Source organism: Olea europaea, chromosome 10 (assembly GCF_002742605.1).
Source record: "Olea europaea var. sylvestris chromosome 10, O_europaea_v1, whole genome shotgun sequence".
In the NCBI taxonomy this organism is placed as follows: Eukaryota; Viridiplantae; Streptophyta; class Magnoliopsida; order Lamiales; family Oleaceae; genus Olea; species Olea europaea.
The window spans coordinates 23,521,564-23,540,146 of record NC_036246.1 but is presented as its reverse complement, the minus strand read 5'-3'; the positions used below and the strand labels follow the sequence as shown (position 1 = coordinate 23,540,146).

General features: G+C 34.0%; 1 protein-coding gene and 1 long non-coding RNA gene across 5 annotated transcripts; both read right to left on the bottom strand.

The window, feature by feature from the left end:
* Nucleotides 1-633: 633 nt before the first annotated feature.
* Nucleotides 634-2,171, bottom strand: LOC111401563. Its single transcript, XR_002704055.1, has 2 exons — nt 1,710-2,171; nt 634-1,286 (listed from the first exon to the last, which is right to left on the bottom strand). It is a non-coding gene; the product is annotated as an uncharacterized LOC111401563 (long non-coding RNA).
* A 2,764-nt stretch (nt 2,172-4,935) lies between these two features.
* LOC111401561 (5'-nucleotidase SurE-like) lies at nt 4,936-13,641 on the bottom strand. Of its 4 annotated transcripts, none has more exons than XM_023029353.1 (10): nt 13,132-13,638; nt 12,757-12,851; nt 12,547-12,614; nt 12,399-12,442; nt 12,226-12,303; nt 11,982-12,135; nt 6,458-6,607; nt 6,230-6,340; nt 5,638-5,703; nt 4,936-5,460 (listed from the first exon to the last, which is right to left on the bottom strand). In XM_023029353.1, the coding sequence occupies exons 1-10, from the start codon at nt 13,428-13,430 to the stop codon at nt 5,362-5,364; spliced, it is 1,164 nt and encodes a 387-aa protein (XP_022885121.1). In that variant the 5' UTR covers nt 13,431-13,638; the 3' UTR covers nt 4,936-5,361. The 4 variants fall into 4 exon arrangements, with proteins under 4 accessions (XP_022885121.1, XP_022885120.1, XP_022885122.1 ...); XM_023029352.1 differs by having other exon boundaries at nt 11,982-12,141; nt 13,132-13,637; XM_023029354.1 differs by having other exon boundaries at nt 5,301-5,486; nt 11,982-12,141; nt 13,132-13,640.
* Between the last annotated feature and the right edge of the window lie 4,942 nt (nt 13,642-18,583).

Genomic DNA, 18,583 nt, shown 5'->3' with positions numbered 1-18,583 from the left:
ATTGAGTAAAATGCAGTCAAGATTAATTTTTCAAGTCAAAATCACTTTTTTAGGTCAACTAACGATAAATTGGACAGATTCCATCCAAAAGGGCTATAGATGCAACATCTTAAAAGATTTGGGTGATGGTTGCGATAAATGAAAGGTTAGAGAAAAGCTTGCTAGTATTTAAAAAGTTTGGGGCCTTTGTTGCAATTATCCCTTATTATTTTAGATAATATTTAACTCGAAAAATGATCAAAGCACATGTTACACTTAAAAACTAGAAATAGAAGAGCTTAATGCCTTGATGCGATTTTTTAAACATATCTTTGATATTGTCAAAAAAGTTTAGGGAGAATCTCTAATATCACCTCTGATGCTTAAGGATTCCTTCAAATTGAACAATCATGCATGGATTGTTACCCGAATTGATATATAATATGAGCTTGTTCGATTTCGATTAAAATCTTATTTTAATTTAAGTCAAAGTCAAACAATCAATAATAACCACATCTTTCATAGATCCCACAACTTTTTAACCACACATTTCAAAAACTTCTATTACAATCTACTAAAAAATCTAATTTAATCCCTACCAAATATCCTCATATATCCTATAGTGCTACATAGAATTATTCAATAAGAAACCTGATTCAATGTTTAACTAAATTGACTCTATTGTAAAAATAATTATTGAGTCCTGGTGAATAAAATAAGCAAAAAATATTACACCAAAACTCATAAAACCAAAAATAAATATTGTTGCCGGCAAAAGTTTAGCACATATAAAATAATGCCATGCTTTGCATTCTAGAAACATGCCCACGGCCAGAAAATTGGTGGCATCGGTGCTGAATCGTTTCCATGTGATGCCCGGATGAGGCTAACTCTCGATTTATGTCTGTCGGAAAGATTGCCCCTCTTCACGCATTCTGAAGAAGTCATCTTCATCACCATCTAGCAATCCACGGAATTCATTGATCGAAGGTTTGTCAAAACAGATCCACTTTCCTCTAACATAAACCTTTAAATCCTTGTGGTCCTTAACATTTGCGAAAAATTCATGCACCATTGCTACTAACCCTGACCGTGGTTGCTCTGTAAAAAACTTCCAATTCCTACCCTTAATCTGTTCCATTATATAAAGCTCAAGGTCGTCAAAACTCCGTCCTGGAATATAATTTTTGTGAACTACAATGTCATTATATCGATTCTTTGCTTCTCACCCACAAATTTACTGTTGTCAAAGGAGCTTTATGAAGAGGTCGAAGATTTTGATTTCTTAATAGATGGCATTGAGCACTCTGAAAAGCAACAATGTCAATCAAGTATATCGACCATAAGCAAACCCAATAATGTCCCAAAAACCACTACAAACTTCACAGAATATAATGAATGTTCCAAATACCAATTCCCTCAACAAATCAAGTCACTACTAACTACTTAATCCCACAATAATGTACTGCAAAATTCCTCAAATAAGTAGGGAAAATTAACAATTAAGTCACCAAAGGAAGTAAAGTTTTTCAACTAACACCTCGCACTCCTTTCACTATTCAACTCTAAAATTTCTCCAACCTTAATCCCAAACATAAATTCAACATCTCAAAGTATCAAACCCACACAATCTATCAAACCCCATAAGAAATTTCGTACTTCATCCAATCACCAAGTGTAATATTGCATAAATTAGCACCACACACCAAAAACAAATGTAAAATACTTACCCTTCCATGTGTAGAAAGCCCACTAAGTTAAAGTTCTGTTGAGGTGTGAGATCTATGCATTGGTGGTGTTGAAGATAATGGGCTTGATATGTACGAAAGAGATTAGTATATAGGATATGGAAGAAGAAGAGTAAGAGATGTAGGGTTTGAGAGAGATTTGGGGACGGAGAAGTTGGAAAACAACAGAAAAATTTTGAGAAATAAAAATAAAATAAATAAATCACTGGGGAAAGGATAGGTTTAGGCAGCGTGGCGCCGCAGCGCCGTGTTGTGGCGCAACCATTTTTATTTTTTTTACCCTCTCTTACTCCGCCTTTGTTGAATTTTATTTTCTCCATTCCCTCGATAACTAGGTTCTCATCTCCCATTCACGCCTAGTGTCACCCTCTTCTTGGGATTTTTCCTACAAAATACAATGAGAATGTTACGACTCTAGCGTAAACAATCAAAGAAACAACCTATAAATTAAATACTACGAAATAAGTAGGGAATAGAACTTAGATTGCCTCTCGAGAAGCGCTTCTTTAAAATCATTAGCTGGACTTTGTGTCGCTAATATTCTGAAACAGCTAGTTTAAGATTGTCTTTAGCGATGTGATACTCATCTACTGAATGCTTGATGTGTTGTACATTAACCTTGAAATTTCCCTTTACTAGATAGAGTAATTCAACTATACTGTAGGAAAACACTTGGAATACCATGAAAGATCCAGACAATCTTGATTTCAATTTTCTAGGGAAGAGCTTAAGTTTGAAGTTGTAGAAAAGCACTTGATTTCCCACTCTAAGAATTCGTTGTCTAATGTTTTTGACATGTTACTGTTTTGTCCTTTTCTTGTAGATTAATGCAATTTCATATGCTTCTCTTCTGAATTTTTCCAATTCATGAAATTGTATTTTTGTCTCTCTCCATGTTCAACTACTTCAATCCTTAGTACACTTTGTGCTCAAACTCAACTGGTAGGTGCACACTTTCCCAAATACTAGTCAGTATGGCAATATTCCAATTGACATCTTATAAGCACGAGATAAGCCCACGAAGCATTATCTCATTTTTTGGACCAATTTTTTCAATATGCATTCACTGTGAGTTTCAAATTTCTTTTCAACTATTTGTTAGACAGTTCAACATGTCCACTCGTCTGAAGGTGATAAGGTGTAGCAATTTTGTGTTGTATTCCTTACTTATAAAGCACCGTTTGAAATAACCGATTGAGGAAGTGAGTTCCACCATCACTAATGATGGCTATTGGTGATCCATAGCAATTGAAAATATGTTTCTTTATATAATTTACCACCACCCTTACATCATTGGTGGGCAACGCCTTGACTTCCACCCATTTGGAGACATAATCCACTCTCACTAAAATATATCGATTGTTATAGGACAACAAAAAATGTCTCATAAAATCAACTCCCCATACATTAAATATTTCAACCTATAGAGTATTGTTTAGTGGCATCTTGTGACATGCAGATATGTTACCCATTCTTTGACACTTATCACATGATTTGTTAAAATTGTGGCAGTCCTTAAATAATGTTGGCTAAAAAAAATCGCATTGAAGCGCCTTTGCTACTAGTTTAATGCGGCCAAAGTGTCCCCCATACGTTGAAGCATGAACTCTTGAAAAGATATGTTTCATCTCATCTTCTGGCACACATCTTCTGATAATTTAGTCTGCCCCATTTTTGTATAAATTTGGATCATCCCAATAATAGAATTTCATTTCATGGAGAAGCTTCTTCTTCTGCTGATAAGTGAAGTCTGAATCTACATACCCACTCACTAAAAAGTTGATAATGTCTGCATTTTACGGAGCCTTTTCTACTTGCAATAACCGTTCATCTAGAAATATCTCATTGATATCTCAAGGCCTGGAGCATCATAAAAAATATATCACCACACTAATCTAAGTTCACCAACAAATTAGCAGAAAAGAACGAGGATATGCCTTAACTAATGCACCGTTCCAGGTAGATCAAGACTTCTAAGTTGATTGTCAATCACAACTTAACATTGCTGTGCCTTGCCTTGATTTGGAAGGCTCTCTTGAACTTCACCATACAAGAATGAGGATGTGCCTTAACTAATGCGCCGTACCATGTAGAACAAGACTTCTAAGTGAAGGTCTCCATATGATAACATAAAAGATCTTTGCAACACCCCAAATTCCAAAGATAGTGACACAAATGAAGACGAATTAAGAAATAGAACACTTGATGAACAAAGCCACCAATCATGTACCAGCTACAAAGGTAAAGCATACAATTAAGAAATAGAATACTGGATGAACAAAGCCACCAATCATGTACCAGATACAAGGGTAAAGCATACAATTAACCACATCCATATCACAATGCTAAGGTTGCAAGGCATGATTTGAGAATATACCAAGTGACACCAATCAGATTAGAAACACGTGGTGGCATTGTTCATTAGGATCCTTAAAATTTACCTAGAACATTACTATTGTCGGAGTCTTTTCATTCATTTTCAAATTTCAAAGGAAGATCTTAAGTCATCAACTATAAACTTCACAAGTGAATTCTCACCTATCCTAGCACAATATTGTGGACATATCAACACATCGACATCATTTTATTCCTAGAACTAACTACTGCTTAGCATGAATGTAAATGTGGAAATTGAAAGTGAAATGCAGTCTTCACTCATGGTATGTTGTTCTCTTAAAGTAAGTACATTTCAGAGTAAAAATATCGAATTTCCAGTAAAAACTGTTCAAGAGGACAAGCTCGCACACACACACACATGCATATAAGTGGGAAAATGGGAAATATCTTCCGGAAGGAAGAGCGGAAAAAAAAAGGGGAGGCCAGAGGGGTGTAGGAAGACCTCTCAGTGGGATTCGGCGTCCTTTTGGTGCTGTGGAAACTGTAGAAGGGAGGTGTGAGACTGAGGGATGAAGAGCGAGGGGAACAGCTGCCGAGGGGTTACCAATGGGGGACTCCGACGGAGACTCCAGTGGTGGGGAATTGGGTTCTTGTTAACAGCCGGGTTGATGAAAAGGTCTGCAGTGCGAATTAGGGTTTTAAACAAGTGCAAAAATGAGCTGCTAATAAGAACTTTCATTGCACTTAATATTAAGCTGTAGTATAATTGGTATAAACTGACATTAATATAGTTGCAAATAGTAAAAACGTTTACTGAATCCCGAGCACAGGCCAAGACAAACGTGATGCATCACCCACGAAGTCTAGGACAAAAACAAAGGGCAATTTCACAAACAAATCAGTAATTTTATACAATCATTGCTATCAGGCGCAGCACCAGATCTAAACGTACAGACCTGGCTACGTCCAGTTACAAGGTGGAATACAACCATGAACTAACGAACACCAACAAGCACCTCGCCCACATACAATAAGTTGAAGCAAGGCAATATGGTAAAACAACATGACGGCGCATTTTTGTCAGCGGCAAAGAAACTAGGTGAAGGATTGGCATTTTACAACTTTGCCAATCATATAAATTAACAAGTGAAGCATTTGCTCCAGAGTACTACAAAACTAAGAAGGAGAAAAAATAAAAATTAAAAAAAATTAAAAATCCAAATAAAGGCAGAAAAGACTGAATTCCCTCTTCAAATGTGCAAAAAGTACCGACTATGTCGACTGGAAAGGTGTTTTTTTATTGCTCGACTTGCAGCGCAGATGAAATCCATTCCGAAGCAGCTATTTTAGTCTCAGTCTCTACTGGCATGGATAAAGAGATTGGGGTAACTGCAACCTGTTCCAAAGGGCCAGTACACTCATCTAAATCCAAAACAAGAATACACGCAAATATAAAACAGCATCATTTCATTTCATGCATATACATGCATATACGTACATGTACATATTTGTGCACTACAAGGAAGCGCCATCAAAATAAAAGAGAGAGAGACAGAATAAGAACAAAACTTACAAAGTCATTTTCAAGGGCTTTAAAATCAAGATCTTCATCTTCTTCTTCCTGCTCTTTGTCAAGCATCTGCAATCATTAGATATCAACCAAATCATTCCTAGAAACAAAACAATGAATCATTTCACCACCCAGAAAAGAATAAAAATTAAGAAGGAATTAGTCAATATCAAATAGATAGCAAGCAGCATTGGCCACAATCACAAGAAAGAGATCAAAGAAATTTTGTGATGCATAATTTCCCTAGTGTATGTCTCATGTGATAATCTGTGGAAGATGTCCAGTAAAAAAGTGTCAACATACAAGGAACGAATACATACTTAAATCAAAGATATGATAGTTCTTCCTAAAAAACCTTGATATTCTTAATGGCAGCATGTCCATTTAAATGAGGATTTCTTGAACATTGAATTTTTAATCGAAAAAAGAAAAAAAATTAGAATTTCTCTAGTGTTCTGATAATTCTTGGCCTCCCCAAAAAATAACCGACACCAGAAACCACAGCTCAAAAGCACCCTATAAAAATGAAACTAAAAAACTAACTAGAAATCAAGAAGCTCCACATTGCTCCCAACCACAACTTAATGAATGTTACCTCTAGTCGGAAATACTTCACAGTTCGCTTAAAATCGGACTTCCCTGCAGCACCAACTGATTCAACTATCTCAATATTCTTTTTTTGTGTGGCCAAACGGCGAGCAGCACCCTGAAAATTTTTCAATGATAAAGGTCTGAATGCTACAAGATATTGCATGCAACAACACCTTTCATGTGAAATGATTAATAAATGAAATGTGAAAAATAAAAAAAATAGAAGATATACAGCAGCAGAAGCATCACGTCCAAGCTGGGCAAGCTGCATAGCATTGTTTTGCTGACTGGCAAACCGTGAAGCAGCCTGATGCCTGGTGCCTGAAATGGCTTGCCAGATAAGAGTAGACCTCCAAAGACTTTGCCTGGTAACCTTGAATCCCTATGAAACAAAAAAAATGTACATAGAAAATACTGCATCAGTATCTGAAACAAAATGTCAAACATACCTGTCATGGATCCAAAACTGAAAACACACATCCAGTATCAACGGACAAAGGATAAGAGAAAATGTCATTGATCCCATGCTAAAATACAAATTGAATAAATGGAAAAATGAAACATCACTCCTGCAGATGATTCAGCATTACACCAAAGCAAAAAATCAAGTAAAGCATTCCATATAGTGTAGATACTAAGAAAATTTTTCCACAAACCCAAGATGCAATCTTGTTTTAACACCTTCACTTGTCCGAAAGCAGAGCCAGGTAAATCTTATTTTCCTCGACACAAACAAAAGGGTGAAAAAAATGTGAATCAGTTGCAAAGTCTGCATATGGAGCTTCAAGAATCAAATCTCATAGTTCTGAAAACAGGTACCCAAACTTCATAATGAATGCGGCATGAAAATATATTTATAATTTTATCATTTAACTCTTCACACACCTCTAATGGCTAGTCCAGTCAATATTGATATTGGTAATGGAACTGTGGACTGACCTCTTTAGAGTTTTAAGTTAGCGATCGTTACCAGGAAATAGTTGTTTTAAAAGGTTGTCTAAAGGCTATGCCTTGAGGCCTGCCTTACGTGAGGCTACTCAATTTTTTTACAATGGGTTTGTATTCTTACGCCTCAATTTAATAAGGTTTACATCTTGACTTACTGAGTCTTATGCCACAAGGCTAGTCCTGGTGGCAGCTGAGATGTGCTTTCATTTGTCCAGCCTTTCTAGACTTTATAAAGCTGACCTCAAGAGTTTATGCCCTTATTTTACATCTTAGAAAGTATTACAAGTGTATTGCTTTCATTTCTGCCTTTACACCTATGTTTCACGGAAACAGACACACGACACGAACACGACATGATAGAGACATCCGACACTTGATTTGAATAAAATGGACACGTTAATTTTAATTCTTTATAATTTTAGATTTATATACTAAACTTTATTTTTAATTTTCATTTCTTAATAAATTAAATACTTATTTAGATTTTATTTTCGCTTTTGAAATCTTTTAATTGGATGAGAAGCTATTTATTGTGTTAACAAACTTTGAGTTAAACAATAGATTACTAATTCCAAGGAAGGAAAAACGCATATAAAACATGTCTTTGGGTGTCCAAGTACTGTTGGAGACCAACATGACACAAAACATGTTGTATGCAGACACGACCATAGTAGGAGTGTCCATCCATCGTCATAGCTTTCTATGTAAAGTGAAGTCACCATTGCACATGTAGGACATGAGAAAACATTACAAGAAACTGAAAATGATTAGGAATAGGAGAATTAAATATGTTTCAATGATTCTATTGGTGATGATAAGGGAGAGTCCTTGGCTATTTCTAATTGGTACTAGATTAAAATTTTGCTACTTGATTACTGATTGGAGAACTTATTCTTTGCTACTTTATTGATCTACTTTATGTTTGTTGCAAACTAGACTTTTCATTTTATTAATTTGTATTAAGGTGGTTTATTATGAGGATGTTTTTGTACTTTTTTATTCTTTTGAATTATTTCATTGGTTTATCTAAAGGCTTATGCTCTCGGTACCTGATTGGTCATTTTCAAACATTAGCATTGTATCAGACAGAAAGATTCCGAAAATATTTGGTAATTCATAGTAATATGTCATCCTCACAGGTAGGGTTAAATGTAAATTAATTAAAAAGAAGTGCATTTCCTTTTGCACCATGCATCACCAGGGTAAAACTAATGCGTGGACTATGACCAGGACCAGGTAAATGTAGTCACAAGTGGGATAAAGTAGGTGCAATCCTGTTGACTTACATTTACAGTAAAAATATTATTGAAATGTGTAGCAAATTGAGATGTTTGGCCTACCAAGCAGAATGCATCCTCGAATTCCTCTTCTAAAAGATTATTTGAAATCTTTAAGCGCACAGGCTTCTCCTTACACAGTCGTATCCCAATTTTCAAATTTCCATGGGCAAATTAACTTAAAGAATATAATGCGATCCATTTTCATTATGAAGAACCAATTTTCAAATTTCCATGGGCAAATTAACTTAAAGAATATAATGCGATCCATTTTCATTATGAAGAACCAATTTTCAAATTTCCATGGGCAAATTAACTTAAAGAATATAATGCGATCCATTTTCATTATGAAGAACCAATTTTCAAATTTCCATGGGCAAATTAACTTAAAGAATATAATGCGATCCATTTTCATTATGAAGAACCAATTTTCAAATTTCCATGGGCAAATTAACTTAAAGAATATAATGCGATCCATTTTCATTATGAAGAAATAATTCTCTAAACTGTAACCCATTCCTATGAAGGGAGTTTTACTTCAATTTAGTCCCCGCGGTTTTACTTTGATTGTCCAATAATCCATTAAAAACAGATGTACGCCCAACAGCTACCATGCCTTTATCTCTATCCAAATTGCACCCACCAAAATGTTATCTCCATTATAGACACCTAACCTAAGACCCCAAATCACAGAAGGATGTTGCTGCAACCACCAAAATATACGCAAGCTAACCTCCTCAAACATGCTATTTGAGCCTGGAATAGACGTCTCATTCTAGTAATTATTATCTTTGCGGCTAGCCTATTAACAATGATGCAAATCACATCATTCTAAATGATGATTATGTGTGTAAAGGTGTTCTCACATACACACACACACCAAATGGTCAACTCTAAGATGCCTAGTATAGATTTGTAGTCATGCTCAGTGGCGAATCCAGGATTTTGAGTCAGCACGGGCGGCCGTTGACCGTCGACTGCAATAAAATATTAAGAACTCGTTTGATGTACTTTTTTTGTTGCAAAAAATGCATTTTGGAATACTTATTTGATGAAAAATAAGTGGTTAAAAATAAGAAAAAAAATTTGAATTTACATGTAATATTATTTTATTAAAAAATGTATGGTTGAAAATAAGAGACAAAAATGTATTCTAAAATAAATGGGAATTAAATAAGGCATAAAATTTAAATATGACAATTATTTTGTTGAAATTGAACATATATAATTTTGTTATAAGAATAAACCATACTCACCAAATGACATTGTTACCAAATTTTATATAATTCAAAGGAAGAGCACGGGTTCAAATACAATTGCATTAAACCCGCTATAATTAACATATATAAATTTGTTAAATTTAATGTCACAAATCAATGAGTGTCATAGTGGTCAATCTCTTAACAATTATAAGAAGATGTCCAGGTTCGAATCCCCATTCCATCAATTTTTGGTAAAAATTGTAGAAGCAAAAAAATCATACAAAAATTCGTTGTAAAGGGAATCGAACCCGGGACTTACAAGAAGAAAATGCCGTCCCTACCCAAGTTGGCTGAAAGGAGTGTTTGAATTAGCAGTGAATATCAGTAATATAACCTAAAAAATGTATATGTTCTCAACAAAAAAAAGAGTTGCCGGCGGATCCAGCACGCGCGGCCGCGGGTGCTCGCCAGGTGCTGGATCCGCCAGTGGTCATGCTGACTGTAACATACTAGGCACATACAAATGCTAATTAATACATTATAATGCTAAAAGTTAAAAAAGTTGAAGACGTGTATTCTACCCAGCAAAAGCCACATATAGGAAGCAAAAATGAATGAAACCGATATAGCAATCATAACTAACTTTGGAGGGATTGTTGGTGGAGACTATTAATGCTTAGTTGAGAAGCCAATCACACTACATCCACAAATAATATATTATTTGACATACGCTTTTCAATATCTCTTACGATGAAGAGTGAAGAGACTTAGCATATGTTTGGTTAATGTAAATAAACTGTTTATAAATGGTCAGACCACTTTTTATCTACTTATTTCATGAGTCTCAAAAGGGCTACAACTAATTCACCTCTCATTTCTACCAATTAAACTTAAATAGACATTTCTCAAACAAACTTTTACTTACATCATTTGAGACCTTATAATAGCCCTTGCATGAACAAGTAGGTATGAAAATTGTTTTCAATGAATAGTTAATAATATTTTTATAGAAATATGCAGGAGCATAATGTCGATAAGACTTCATACCAAGGGATGGCCAGTGCTTGAGAATAATGCTTTTGCAAATTGCAGAAAGGAGCTATATCATGTACAACTAATGATACTAATGTCATGGATATTAATCTCTATCCTCAACTTTCAAACTAACATCCAATTGTTGTCATACCATACAAGTTAAAATAATGGTTAGGTTCTCCTTTTACATAATTGACTAGCAGTTTTCTTTTGTGATCCTTATAGTTACAAGGATTTCAATTTGATATTGCACTTCCTTAGGTTTAATCCCCATGTTGTTCACCCAAGACAGCCATAAGTCAGCAAATCATTTTCTTAAATGTCTCATCCCTAACTTGAATGAGCAATAATGGCTATCAAATTATCAGAACAACACACAGGAGAGTGGTGGGATATAGTGGTGGAATAATGAAATTTTTTGATACAAGTGTATAGATATAGATGAAAACGAATTTTCAATAGGTAAGAGTAAAGCATGCAAAATGACTAAAAGAAGCAAGGGGGGTGTTTGAGAGTGATTTTTCACTCCAATTTTTTGATTTTTTGACCGTTATTTTACTATTCCAACCGTAAAGTTTGACTTCTTCTCTCACAAGTAGCCCCCACTTTTTTCTTAACGGTCAAAAAATCAATTCTTAAAATCGCTCCCAAACGGAGACCAAGTATTTTTACTTCAACCATAGCCAGGAATCTAATGTGTGTGAGAACAAATTCTACAGATAAATCAAATGGGAACTTGGAAATAATGCCCCTGTTTGTTGGAGATTAAAATCAAACTTTTTAGCCGATTTTGATATAAGTTGATGAAACGTGTGGTTGTCCCAAGACTAAGTGCTTAGAATTAATTGTTGTCTGACTTTGATAAAAATTTAAATTTTAATTTCTATCAAACAGGGGCAAAAGAAGTAACAAACTAAATTCAGCAAGCTCTCTACTAGTCTCTTAATGTTTTATCTAGGTGCGTCTATGGGTCCATTCTCATAACAATCAAAACATGCAACACAAATATGAGAATGAAGATAATGATACTCTACCAGTCATTAACTAGTTGTATCAGCAGCATAATAACTACTTATCAACTTGGCAAAAAAATAGAACTTACAGATAGAATACTGGCATAAATCAATTCCAAGCTCGGAAATTATGCAGGCATTATCAAATAGTAAATGATCAAAACTCAACCATTCCATGCATTACTAATTCCAGATGTTGCTTTTTAGTTTTTCTTAACAAGGAACTTAAAACTTCATCAACATATGAGATGATGAGTCCAAGTAAGATATTAGAAACAAACCTTGTTTGTCAAGGGAGAGGTTGGAATTTCTACATTTAGTGAACAACTTTTGGGGAAAACATCCTTCTCCACGTCTCTTATCATCGCTTGTATCAACGGTAAGCAAACAGTCACAGCATCCTTGAAGTCACTTTCCTTACTTCCATCTTTCTTCCTATCACTGAGTATTTAGACATCATATTAAATACAGCCAAAATTACATTATAAAGATTCAAGGTACTCTTCTAAAGGATCACCAACATACCAGTTTAATGATATTGATATAGATGGCACACCATTAACCAATGCTTCCCTAGCCCCAGCAACAACGCCCGAATAAAACCTAATAGTGTCACGTCATCAATATGAGTGCTGTTAAAACCAGAAAGATTGGACATAACTTACGAAGTAGAGTAAACAGAAAGGGCAACAACTTACATGTGGTGACCACAGCTAAAACCCTTGTTGATACCACTTATAACCTAAAGATCAGCCAAAAACAAAGAAATGGAGATGCATGTTTGAGTAGCTAAGCACCGTTTAAAGATGGAGAAAACTCTATTTGATGTAAGAACGAAAAACATACCAACAGGGGCTTAGACCATGTAAATAGTGAACCACATAAAGCTAATGATACACAATCCACAGGAGTTCCTGAAAGTTGCATAAAACAAAATATTGCTTCAAAGTTCATTCCAGGAACTCCAATACCAACTCACGAAATTAACATTTCATCGTATTAAGAACATTAATTCAACCTGTAGAAATTGCAAAAGTGAAAAGAAAACAACAGTACCAGAAACTTCGTAAGCAGTGGCACCATTAATATCAACAGAAACCACCTCAATCGTCTCCTTTAGTGATAAAGAATGCCCGGATGTCGATTTATCCCTGTTAACACATCCGCAAAACCGTTAATCGCGTAGTAAAAGTCAAAAAAGTGAAAAACAAAGGTGTCAAATACCGGATTTACAAAATTAAATTCATCGAAGGCCCTATTAGTATATCCTTAATCCTCTAGATTCAGAATCCCAAACTCAAAGTCAGAAATGACAAAACCGAATTGCCAAATTGAACAAGATTAAATAATATCACGACAACAAACATCAATGTATACTATTGCACAAGAGACTAATTAAGGATTAAAATATAAAAGGGCTTGAAGACCAACGATTGAGGGGCGCAAACGTGGACATTGTAGAGCCCTTCGCGAACGAGAGCCTCGACCAAATACGAGAGGCCCGGGGACTCAATACCATCACTATTCGTGACCAAAATTATGGGTTTTGACCCATCATCAACACTGGGCTCGGAGGAATCCCCTTTATTACTGGAATCGTCCTCTTTTTCATTGGGATTAGACGACTCACCATCTTCTCCGCCATCGGTTTTTCGGCTTAACAGAACTTGTTCAAGATTGGACACCAGCCCGGGTGGCAAGAAGTTGTTCTTCACAACTGGTGTTGTCATTTCTTGAGAGGGAGAAACGAATTAAAGTGAACAATCAAAAGGGAAAAGTGAGTATCAGATTGAAATGATGATGAGGAAAGTGAGGAGCATATAGGCTAGTAGGTTTGCGATTCAAGGATGAAATTGAAATTCAAAGTTGTAGAGAGAGAAAGTGTAAGAGAGAGACTAAAAAATGGATAGATAGAACGGTTCCAACGGCGTTATATGACTTTTCTAGAGAGAGAAAAGGGAAAGGGAGGCAACACCTTGACACGGCGTCGCCTAAAATATACGCACTATATTAGCGCGTAATTAAACTGTAACTGAGTGGGGGTGTACCCCGGCTAAATGGTAGTGGATACGAGTGAAAATATAAAGACCCCGTTTGATATTCATTTTTATAAGAATGAAAATAAAAAATATAGTCGTTAAGGGATTCACACAAAAGATAGAATGTCAAATATGGTGATTTAATGTTATAAATAACGATCATATTTTTTATTTTTACGGCCAAAGCATGGAAATTAAGTAGGGGCAAAATTGGGGGAGAATTATAACTACAGTTTCAAATCATTCAATGGGGCCGTTTGAGTCCCATTATTTGTAGATTATAATGAGATGAATAGTATTTTTTTGAAAAATGGGTGATTGAAAAGTTTTTTATTTACGTTTAATATTATTTTATTGAAAATTTGTGTGATTAAAAGTAGGAGAGAGAAAAATTTAATTTAATATAATGAGAAATAATGGGGCTCAAACGAATAAATGTTCCTTTGGCTCATGTTTTAATTAGATTTTAATTTAAATAAAAATCAAACAATTAATTTTTATTATACCACAATTTTTCAACAACACATTTCAAAAACTTCTATCAAAATCTCCTAAAAATCAAATTTTAATTCTCATCAAACACCCTCTATCTTGCAGACATAATATTTTATTTGTGTTATTTATAGCCCTCGTTTGAGCCCCATTATTTATCATTACATTAAATTAAAATTTTTCTTTCTCCTATTTTTAACCACACAATTTTAATAAAATAATATTACACGTAAATCAAAAATTTTTTAACCACTTATTTTTTTAAAAAAATAATATTTATCTCAGTATAATCTACAAATAATGGAGGCTCAAATGGCCCCATAGTTTTTAATTTTTCACTTCATTGCAGCAGAGGGACAGAATGATGAATTTCACCCATTTGATCATAAATTGACTTGAAAATTTAGTTTGACCAAATAATAAGGAGAAAATAGTAACTTTACAAATTTAACATAGAATAATTATAAAAATTAAATTAAAAAAGAAATAAAGTTGATTCCCCGCCCCTGACTAAAACGAACCAAATCAACTGACATCACCTTATCTCGTCCACCACAAACCATGACCATGTGCCTTCTATTTCAATTTCTCCCCTCCGCTATTTTTCACCTCCACTTTCATCTTCCTCCTCGCCTCTTGCTCTAGGCCCTTTACTCTGAAAAGTAATCCATTTTCTAATTAAATATTTTTTTTTTTCAAAAGTAAGTAAAAATATTCGACACCATTTTACAATTGCTGGCACGGGATCCATTGTTATTGCCCTATTACTTTCTTTCAATTTTTATTTTTATTTATTATTATTATTATTATTATTATTATTACTTTTTGGTCTTATGTAATGTCAATTGAGCTTTGTAAACAAGTTTGGGTTGATTATTATAGAGATTGTTATATACATTTGATTTTTCTTTGTTTACATATAGTCATTTGAGCGTTGGCCCAATTTTTGATTGGTTATTATAGGGGTTTTTTTTATTGTAGGATAATTTGTGGGAAGTTTTTAGATGGATTCACAATCGTTACTGTTTTCGTCATTAACTTATTGTTCATTGAAAACCTAGAGGATAGTGATGAGGATAAACTTGGCCACCACTATAGTCACTCTCTCATTGTCGTTGTCGTCACCAAAATCCATGGCCCCTACCTTATTCTCTTCGACAGCATCTCCAACATTTGTGCTATTCCTGATGGAGCAGGCGATGCCCTCATACTTGTTTGTATAATATTGTGTATTATTGATTTAGAATATACTTTGAATTGTCAGTCTCAAATCTCTCCCAACCTCAATCTAATTACTGTTGTCATTTCCCTCAAACCTAGTGGAGTAGGCATGCGAGTGGTGGTAGTGGTAGGATGAGTTGCATGGTTGTGGTTGTCATAAGTGGTGGTGTGGTGGGGTTGATTTGGTTTGTTTTATGTATGAGGGGCGGGTGGGATGAACACGAGTTCCCTTTTGTTCCTTTTTCTTTTTTAATTTTTAAATCATATTATGTTAAAATTATAAAATTACTATTTTGTCCTTATTATGTCTATGTTTGTCATCCTTTACTTTACATTTTATTATTTTTTCTATAGTACTCATTTTTAACTATACATTCTTCATTAAAATAAAATTAAACACAAATAAAAAACTTTTCCTCATTTTAACCACACATTTTTCATTAGTGATTATTTCATAATACATTTTTTTCAAATTAATGGGGTTCAAACAGGGCCTATATTTGGTCAAATTCATTTTTTCGGTCAACTAATAATCAAATGGATGACATGGATCCGTCTTTCTTTCTGTTGCAATAAAATGAAATGTTTGGAAATGTGGGTGGTACAAATAAAATATTTGGCGAAGAATGTAATAAAGTGAAATCTTTGAAACCTTGACTGGCAATTCTCTCTAAAATTAAAAAGAATAATAATTTTGAAAAATAAAAATTAAAAAGGGATGGATGTGTGTGATGATGAGACACAACAAGATATGAACTTTTCAAACTCCCAAGTCCCCGACTGACCAAACCAAAACGCCCTGGACCATGGGCCCGTGGGCTCCACCCTACTCTCAATTCAATTAATTATGCGAGGACACTTGTCAGTAATTCAACGTTCATGGTACGTGCTAAAATGAAGCGTGAACAGAAGATAATAAGAATGCAAATTGCAATCTGGACCATGCACGTCACTGGACAAATATTTCATTATTACCATCCAATCGATATAATTAAATGAGGAAATTACAAAAAAAATATTCATTTTGACATAGTCATTTGCAAAAATATCCAAAAATTTTCATTATTCACTTTTGCAATTATTTGAATGAGAGTACCCCTAAGTAGCTTCAATGTGAAGCTACATTAAAATGATATTCTCGACATTTCAAATATCGTTCTCGATATTTAAATCCTTTTATATTGTAAAAGTACACAAGTCAAATCACAATATTAAATGTTCTCGACATTTCAAACATTGTTATCGACATATTAAATGTCTAGAATGACATTTCATTCTAAACATGATATTTCTCTACACTTTAAATGTTGTTCTCGACATTTATGTGTCTAGCATTAATTGTGATTTGAGATGTGTAACGTGAAATTATTTATTCTTTCATTAAAAGTAAAATAGAGAATTTGGTATCAAATTTGACCATTTTTTCAAATATTATCAAAAGTTGACATTTTTGAATTGATATATGTAAAATTGGACATTTTTGCAAATGCCCTTTGCTGTCATCCTAATTTATTCATTTACTTGCCATATATTTTTCAATATTCATTTTTCTTATCATTTTTGTAGCATATTGCCTCACAGTCCAGTAGACTAAACTATCAAAGTTTGTACTGATAGTCTCAAAAATACTTATCTTTATAAAAATAAAAGTTATTCATCTACAGAAAATAATCATCTATTTATTATACCTTGTTTGAGCCTATTCTTTGGGGAAAAAAAATATATTTTTTAACAATATTTTCATATTAGTTCAACAATACATTTTTCAATAAAATAATATTACACACAAATATCAAATTTTACCTTATTTTTCAATCACACATTTCCATCAATACGTTATTCAAAATTTCATTACTTTGTCAAAATGGGGCTCAAACAAGGGCTATATTATTCATTATTTAAACACATTAAAATATTACTTAAAAAAAAAAAAAAAAAAGGTTGAACCCCAAACTTAAAGGTCCCCACCGCCCCGTTCTTGGAGCATCGTGAGAGATGTTAATCGCGAAATGCGCCTCAACAGGCTAGAAAACAAGAGCTGTCTGTACACTGGTGCCCACAAAGAGTCTCAATCCATGTTTTAGAAATTGAACCTTCACATTACAGCTGCCAACAAAGTTAAGTATATCTCACCCTTATCCTTTACACTACTGGGATATGCCTCGAGGGGCCACATTAAGTTATTATTATTACTACTATGCAGAGTCGGTCCTGTGATTGTGGGGCCAGAGGCGAAGTCCAAAAATTAGGCTCCCAAAATCAACGTATATGCAAAATTCAACGATATATTATGCAACATATTGTTAACTTAAAATTTAAGATTAAAACAACAAACAAATATCTCAATCATTTCACAATTAATGAAAAAACTATTTTCTTTTTTCTTTTCTTTCTTTTAATATTAAAAAAAAAATCCTTTGGACCAAAATAGGCCCTTTGTGGTTTTGGGCCTGAGGCACATGCCTCATTTACCTGTGCCCAGGACTGACCCTACTACTACGCGATGCTCCCTTTTGGGTGGCACGAGTCCCCAGAATAATTTTAGATGTATCCTGAGACATTCATTCTTATGACTAAAACCAGAATGGGTGATAAAAGTCCGAGAAAGAGGTAGAATTCTAACATGTTTACGGGCACCACGTTTTTGTCTGGCTTGTTTTCTAGTGAAAAATTATGGTGAATTATTTTCACCATAATTAATTAACGAATTAATTAACGAGTAGGAACAATTTGGAATATGTTTAGTGTTCCTTCGTCCCATAAAAATATATTTATTTCTATTTTAATAGATAAAAAATATAAATTTCTTATATTTTTTAATACACTCTTATATTAAATAATCATTTCAATACGATTAATTTATATTTGTTATAACAAAAAACATTAAATGGAAGCATATTAGAAAATTAAAAAAAAATCAATTATACTCTCTACTAGATAAGTGACTTAATAATTTGAGATGAACATGATGGGAAAGCAAGTATATTTTTATGGAATTGAGGGGATGTGACTTAGGCCCCGTTTAGTAGGGATTTTTTGTCCCAAAAAATTGATTTTTCGACCGTTATTTTACTATTCAAGCAGTAATTTTTGACTTCTTCTCTCACATGTGGATCCCACTTTTCTTCTAA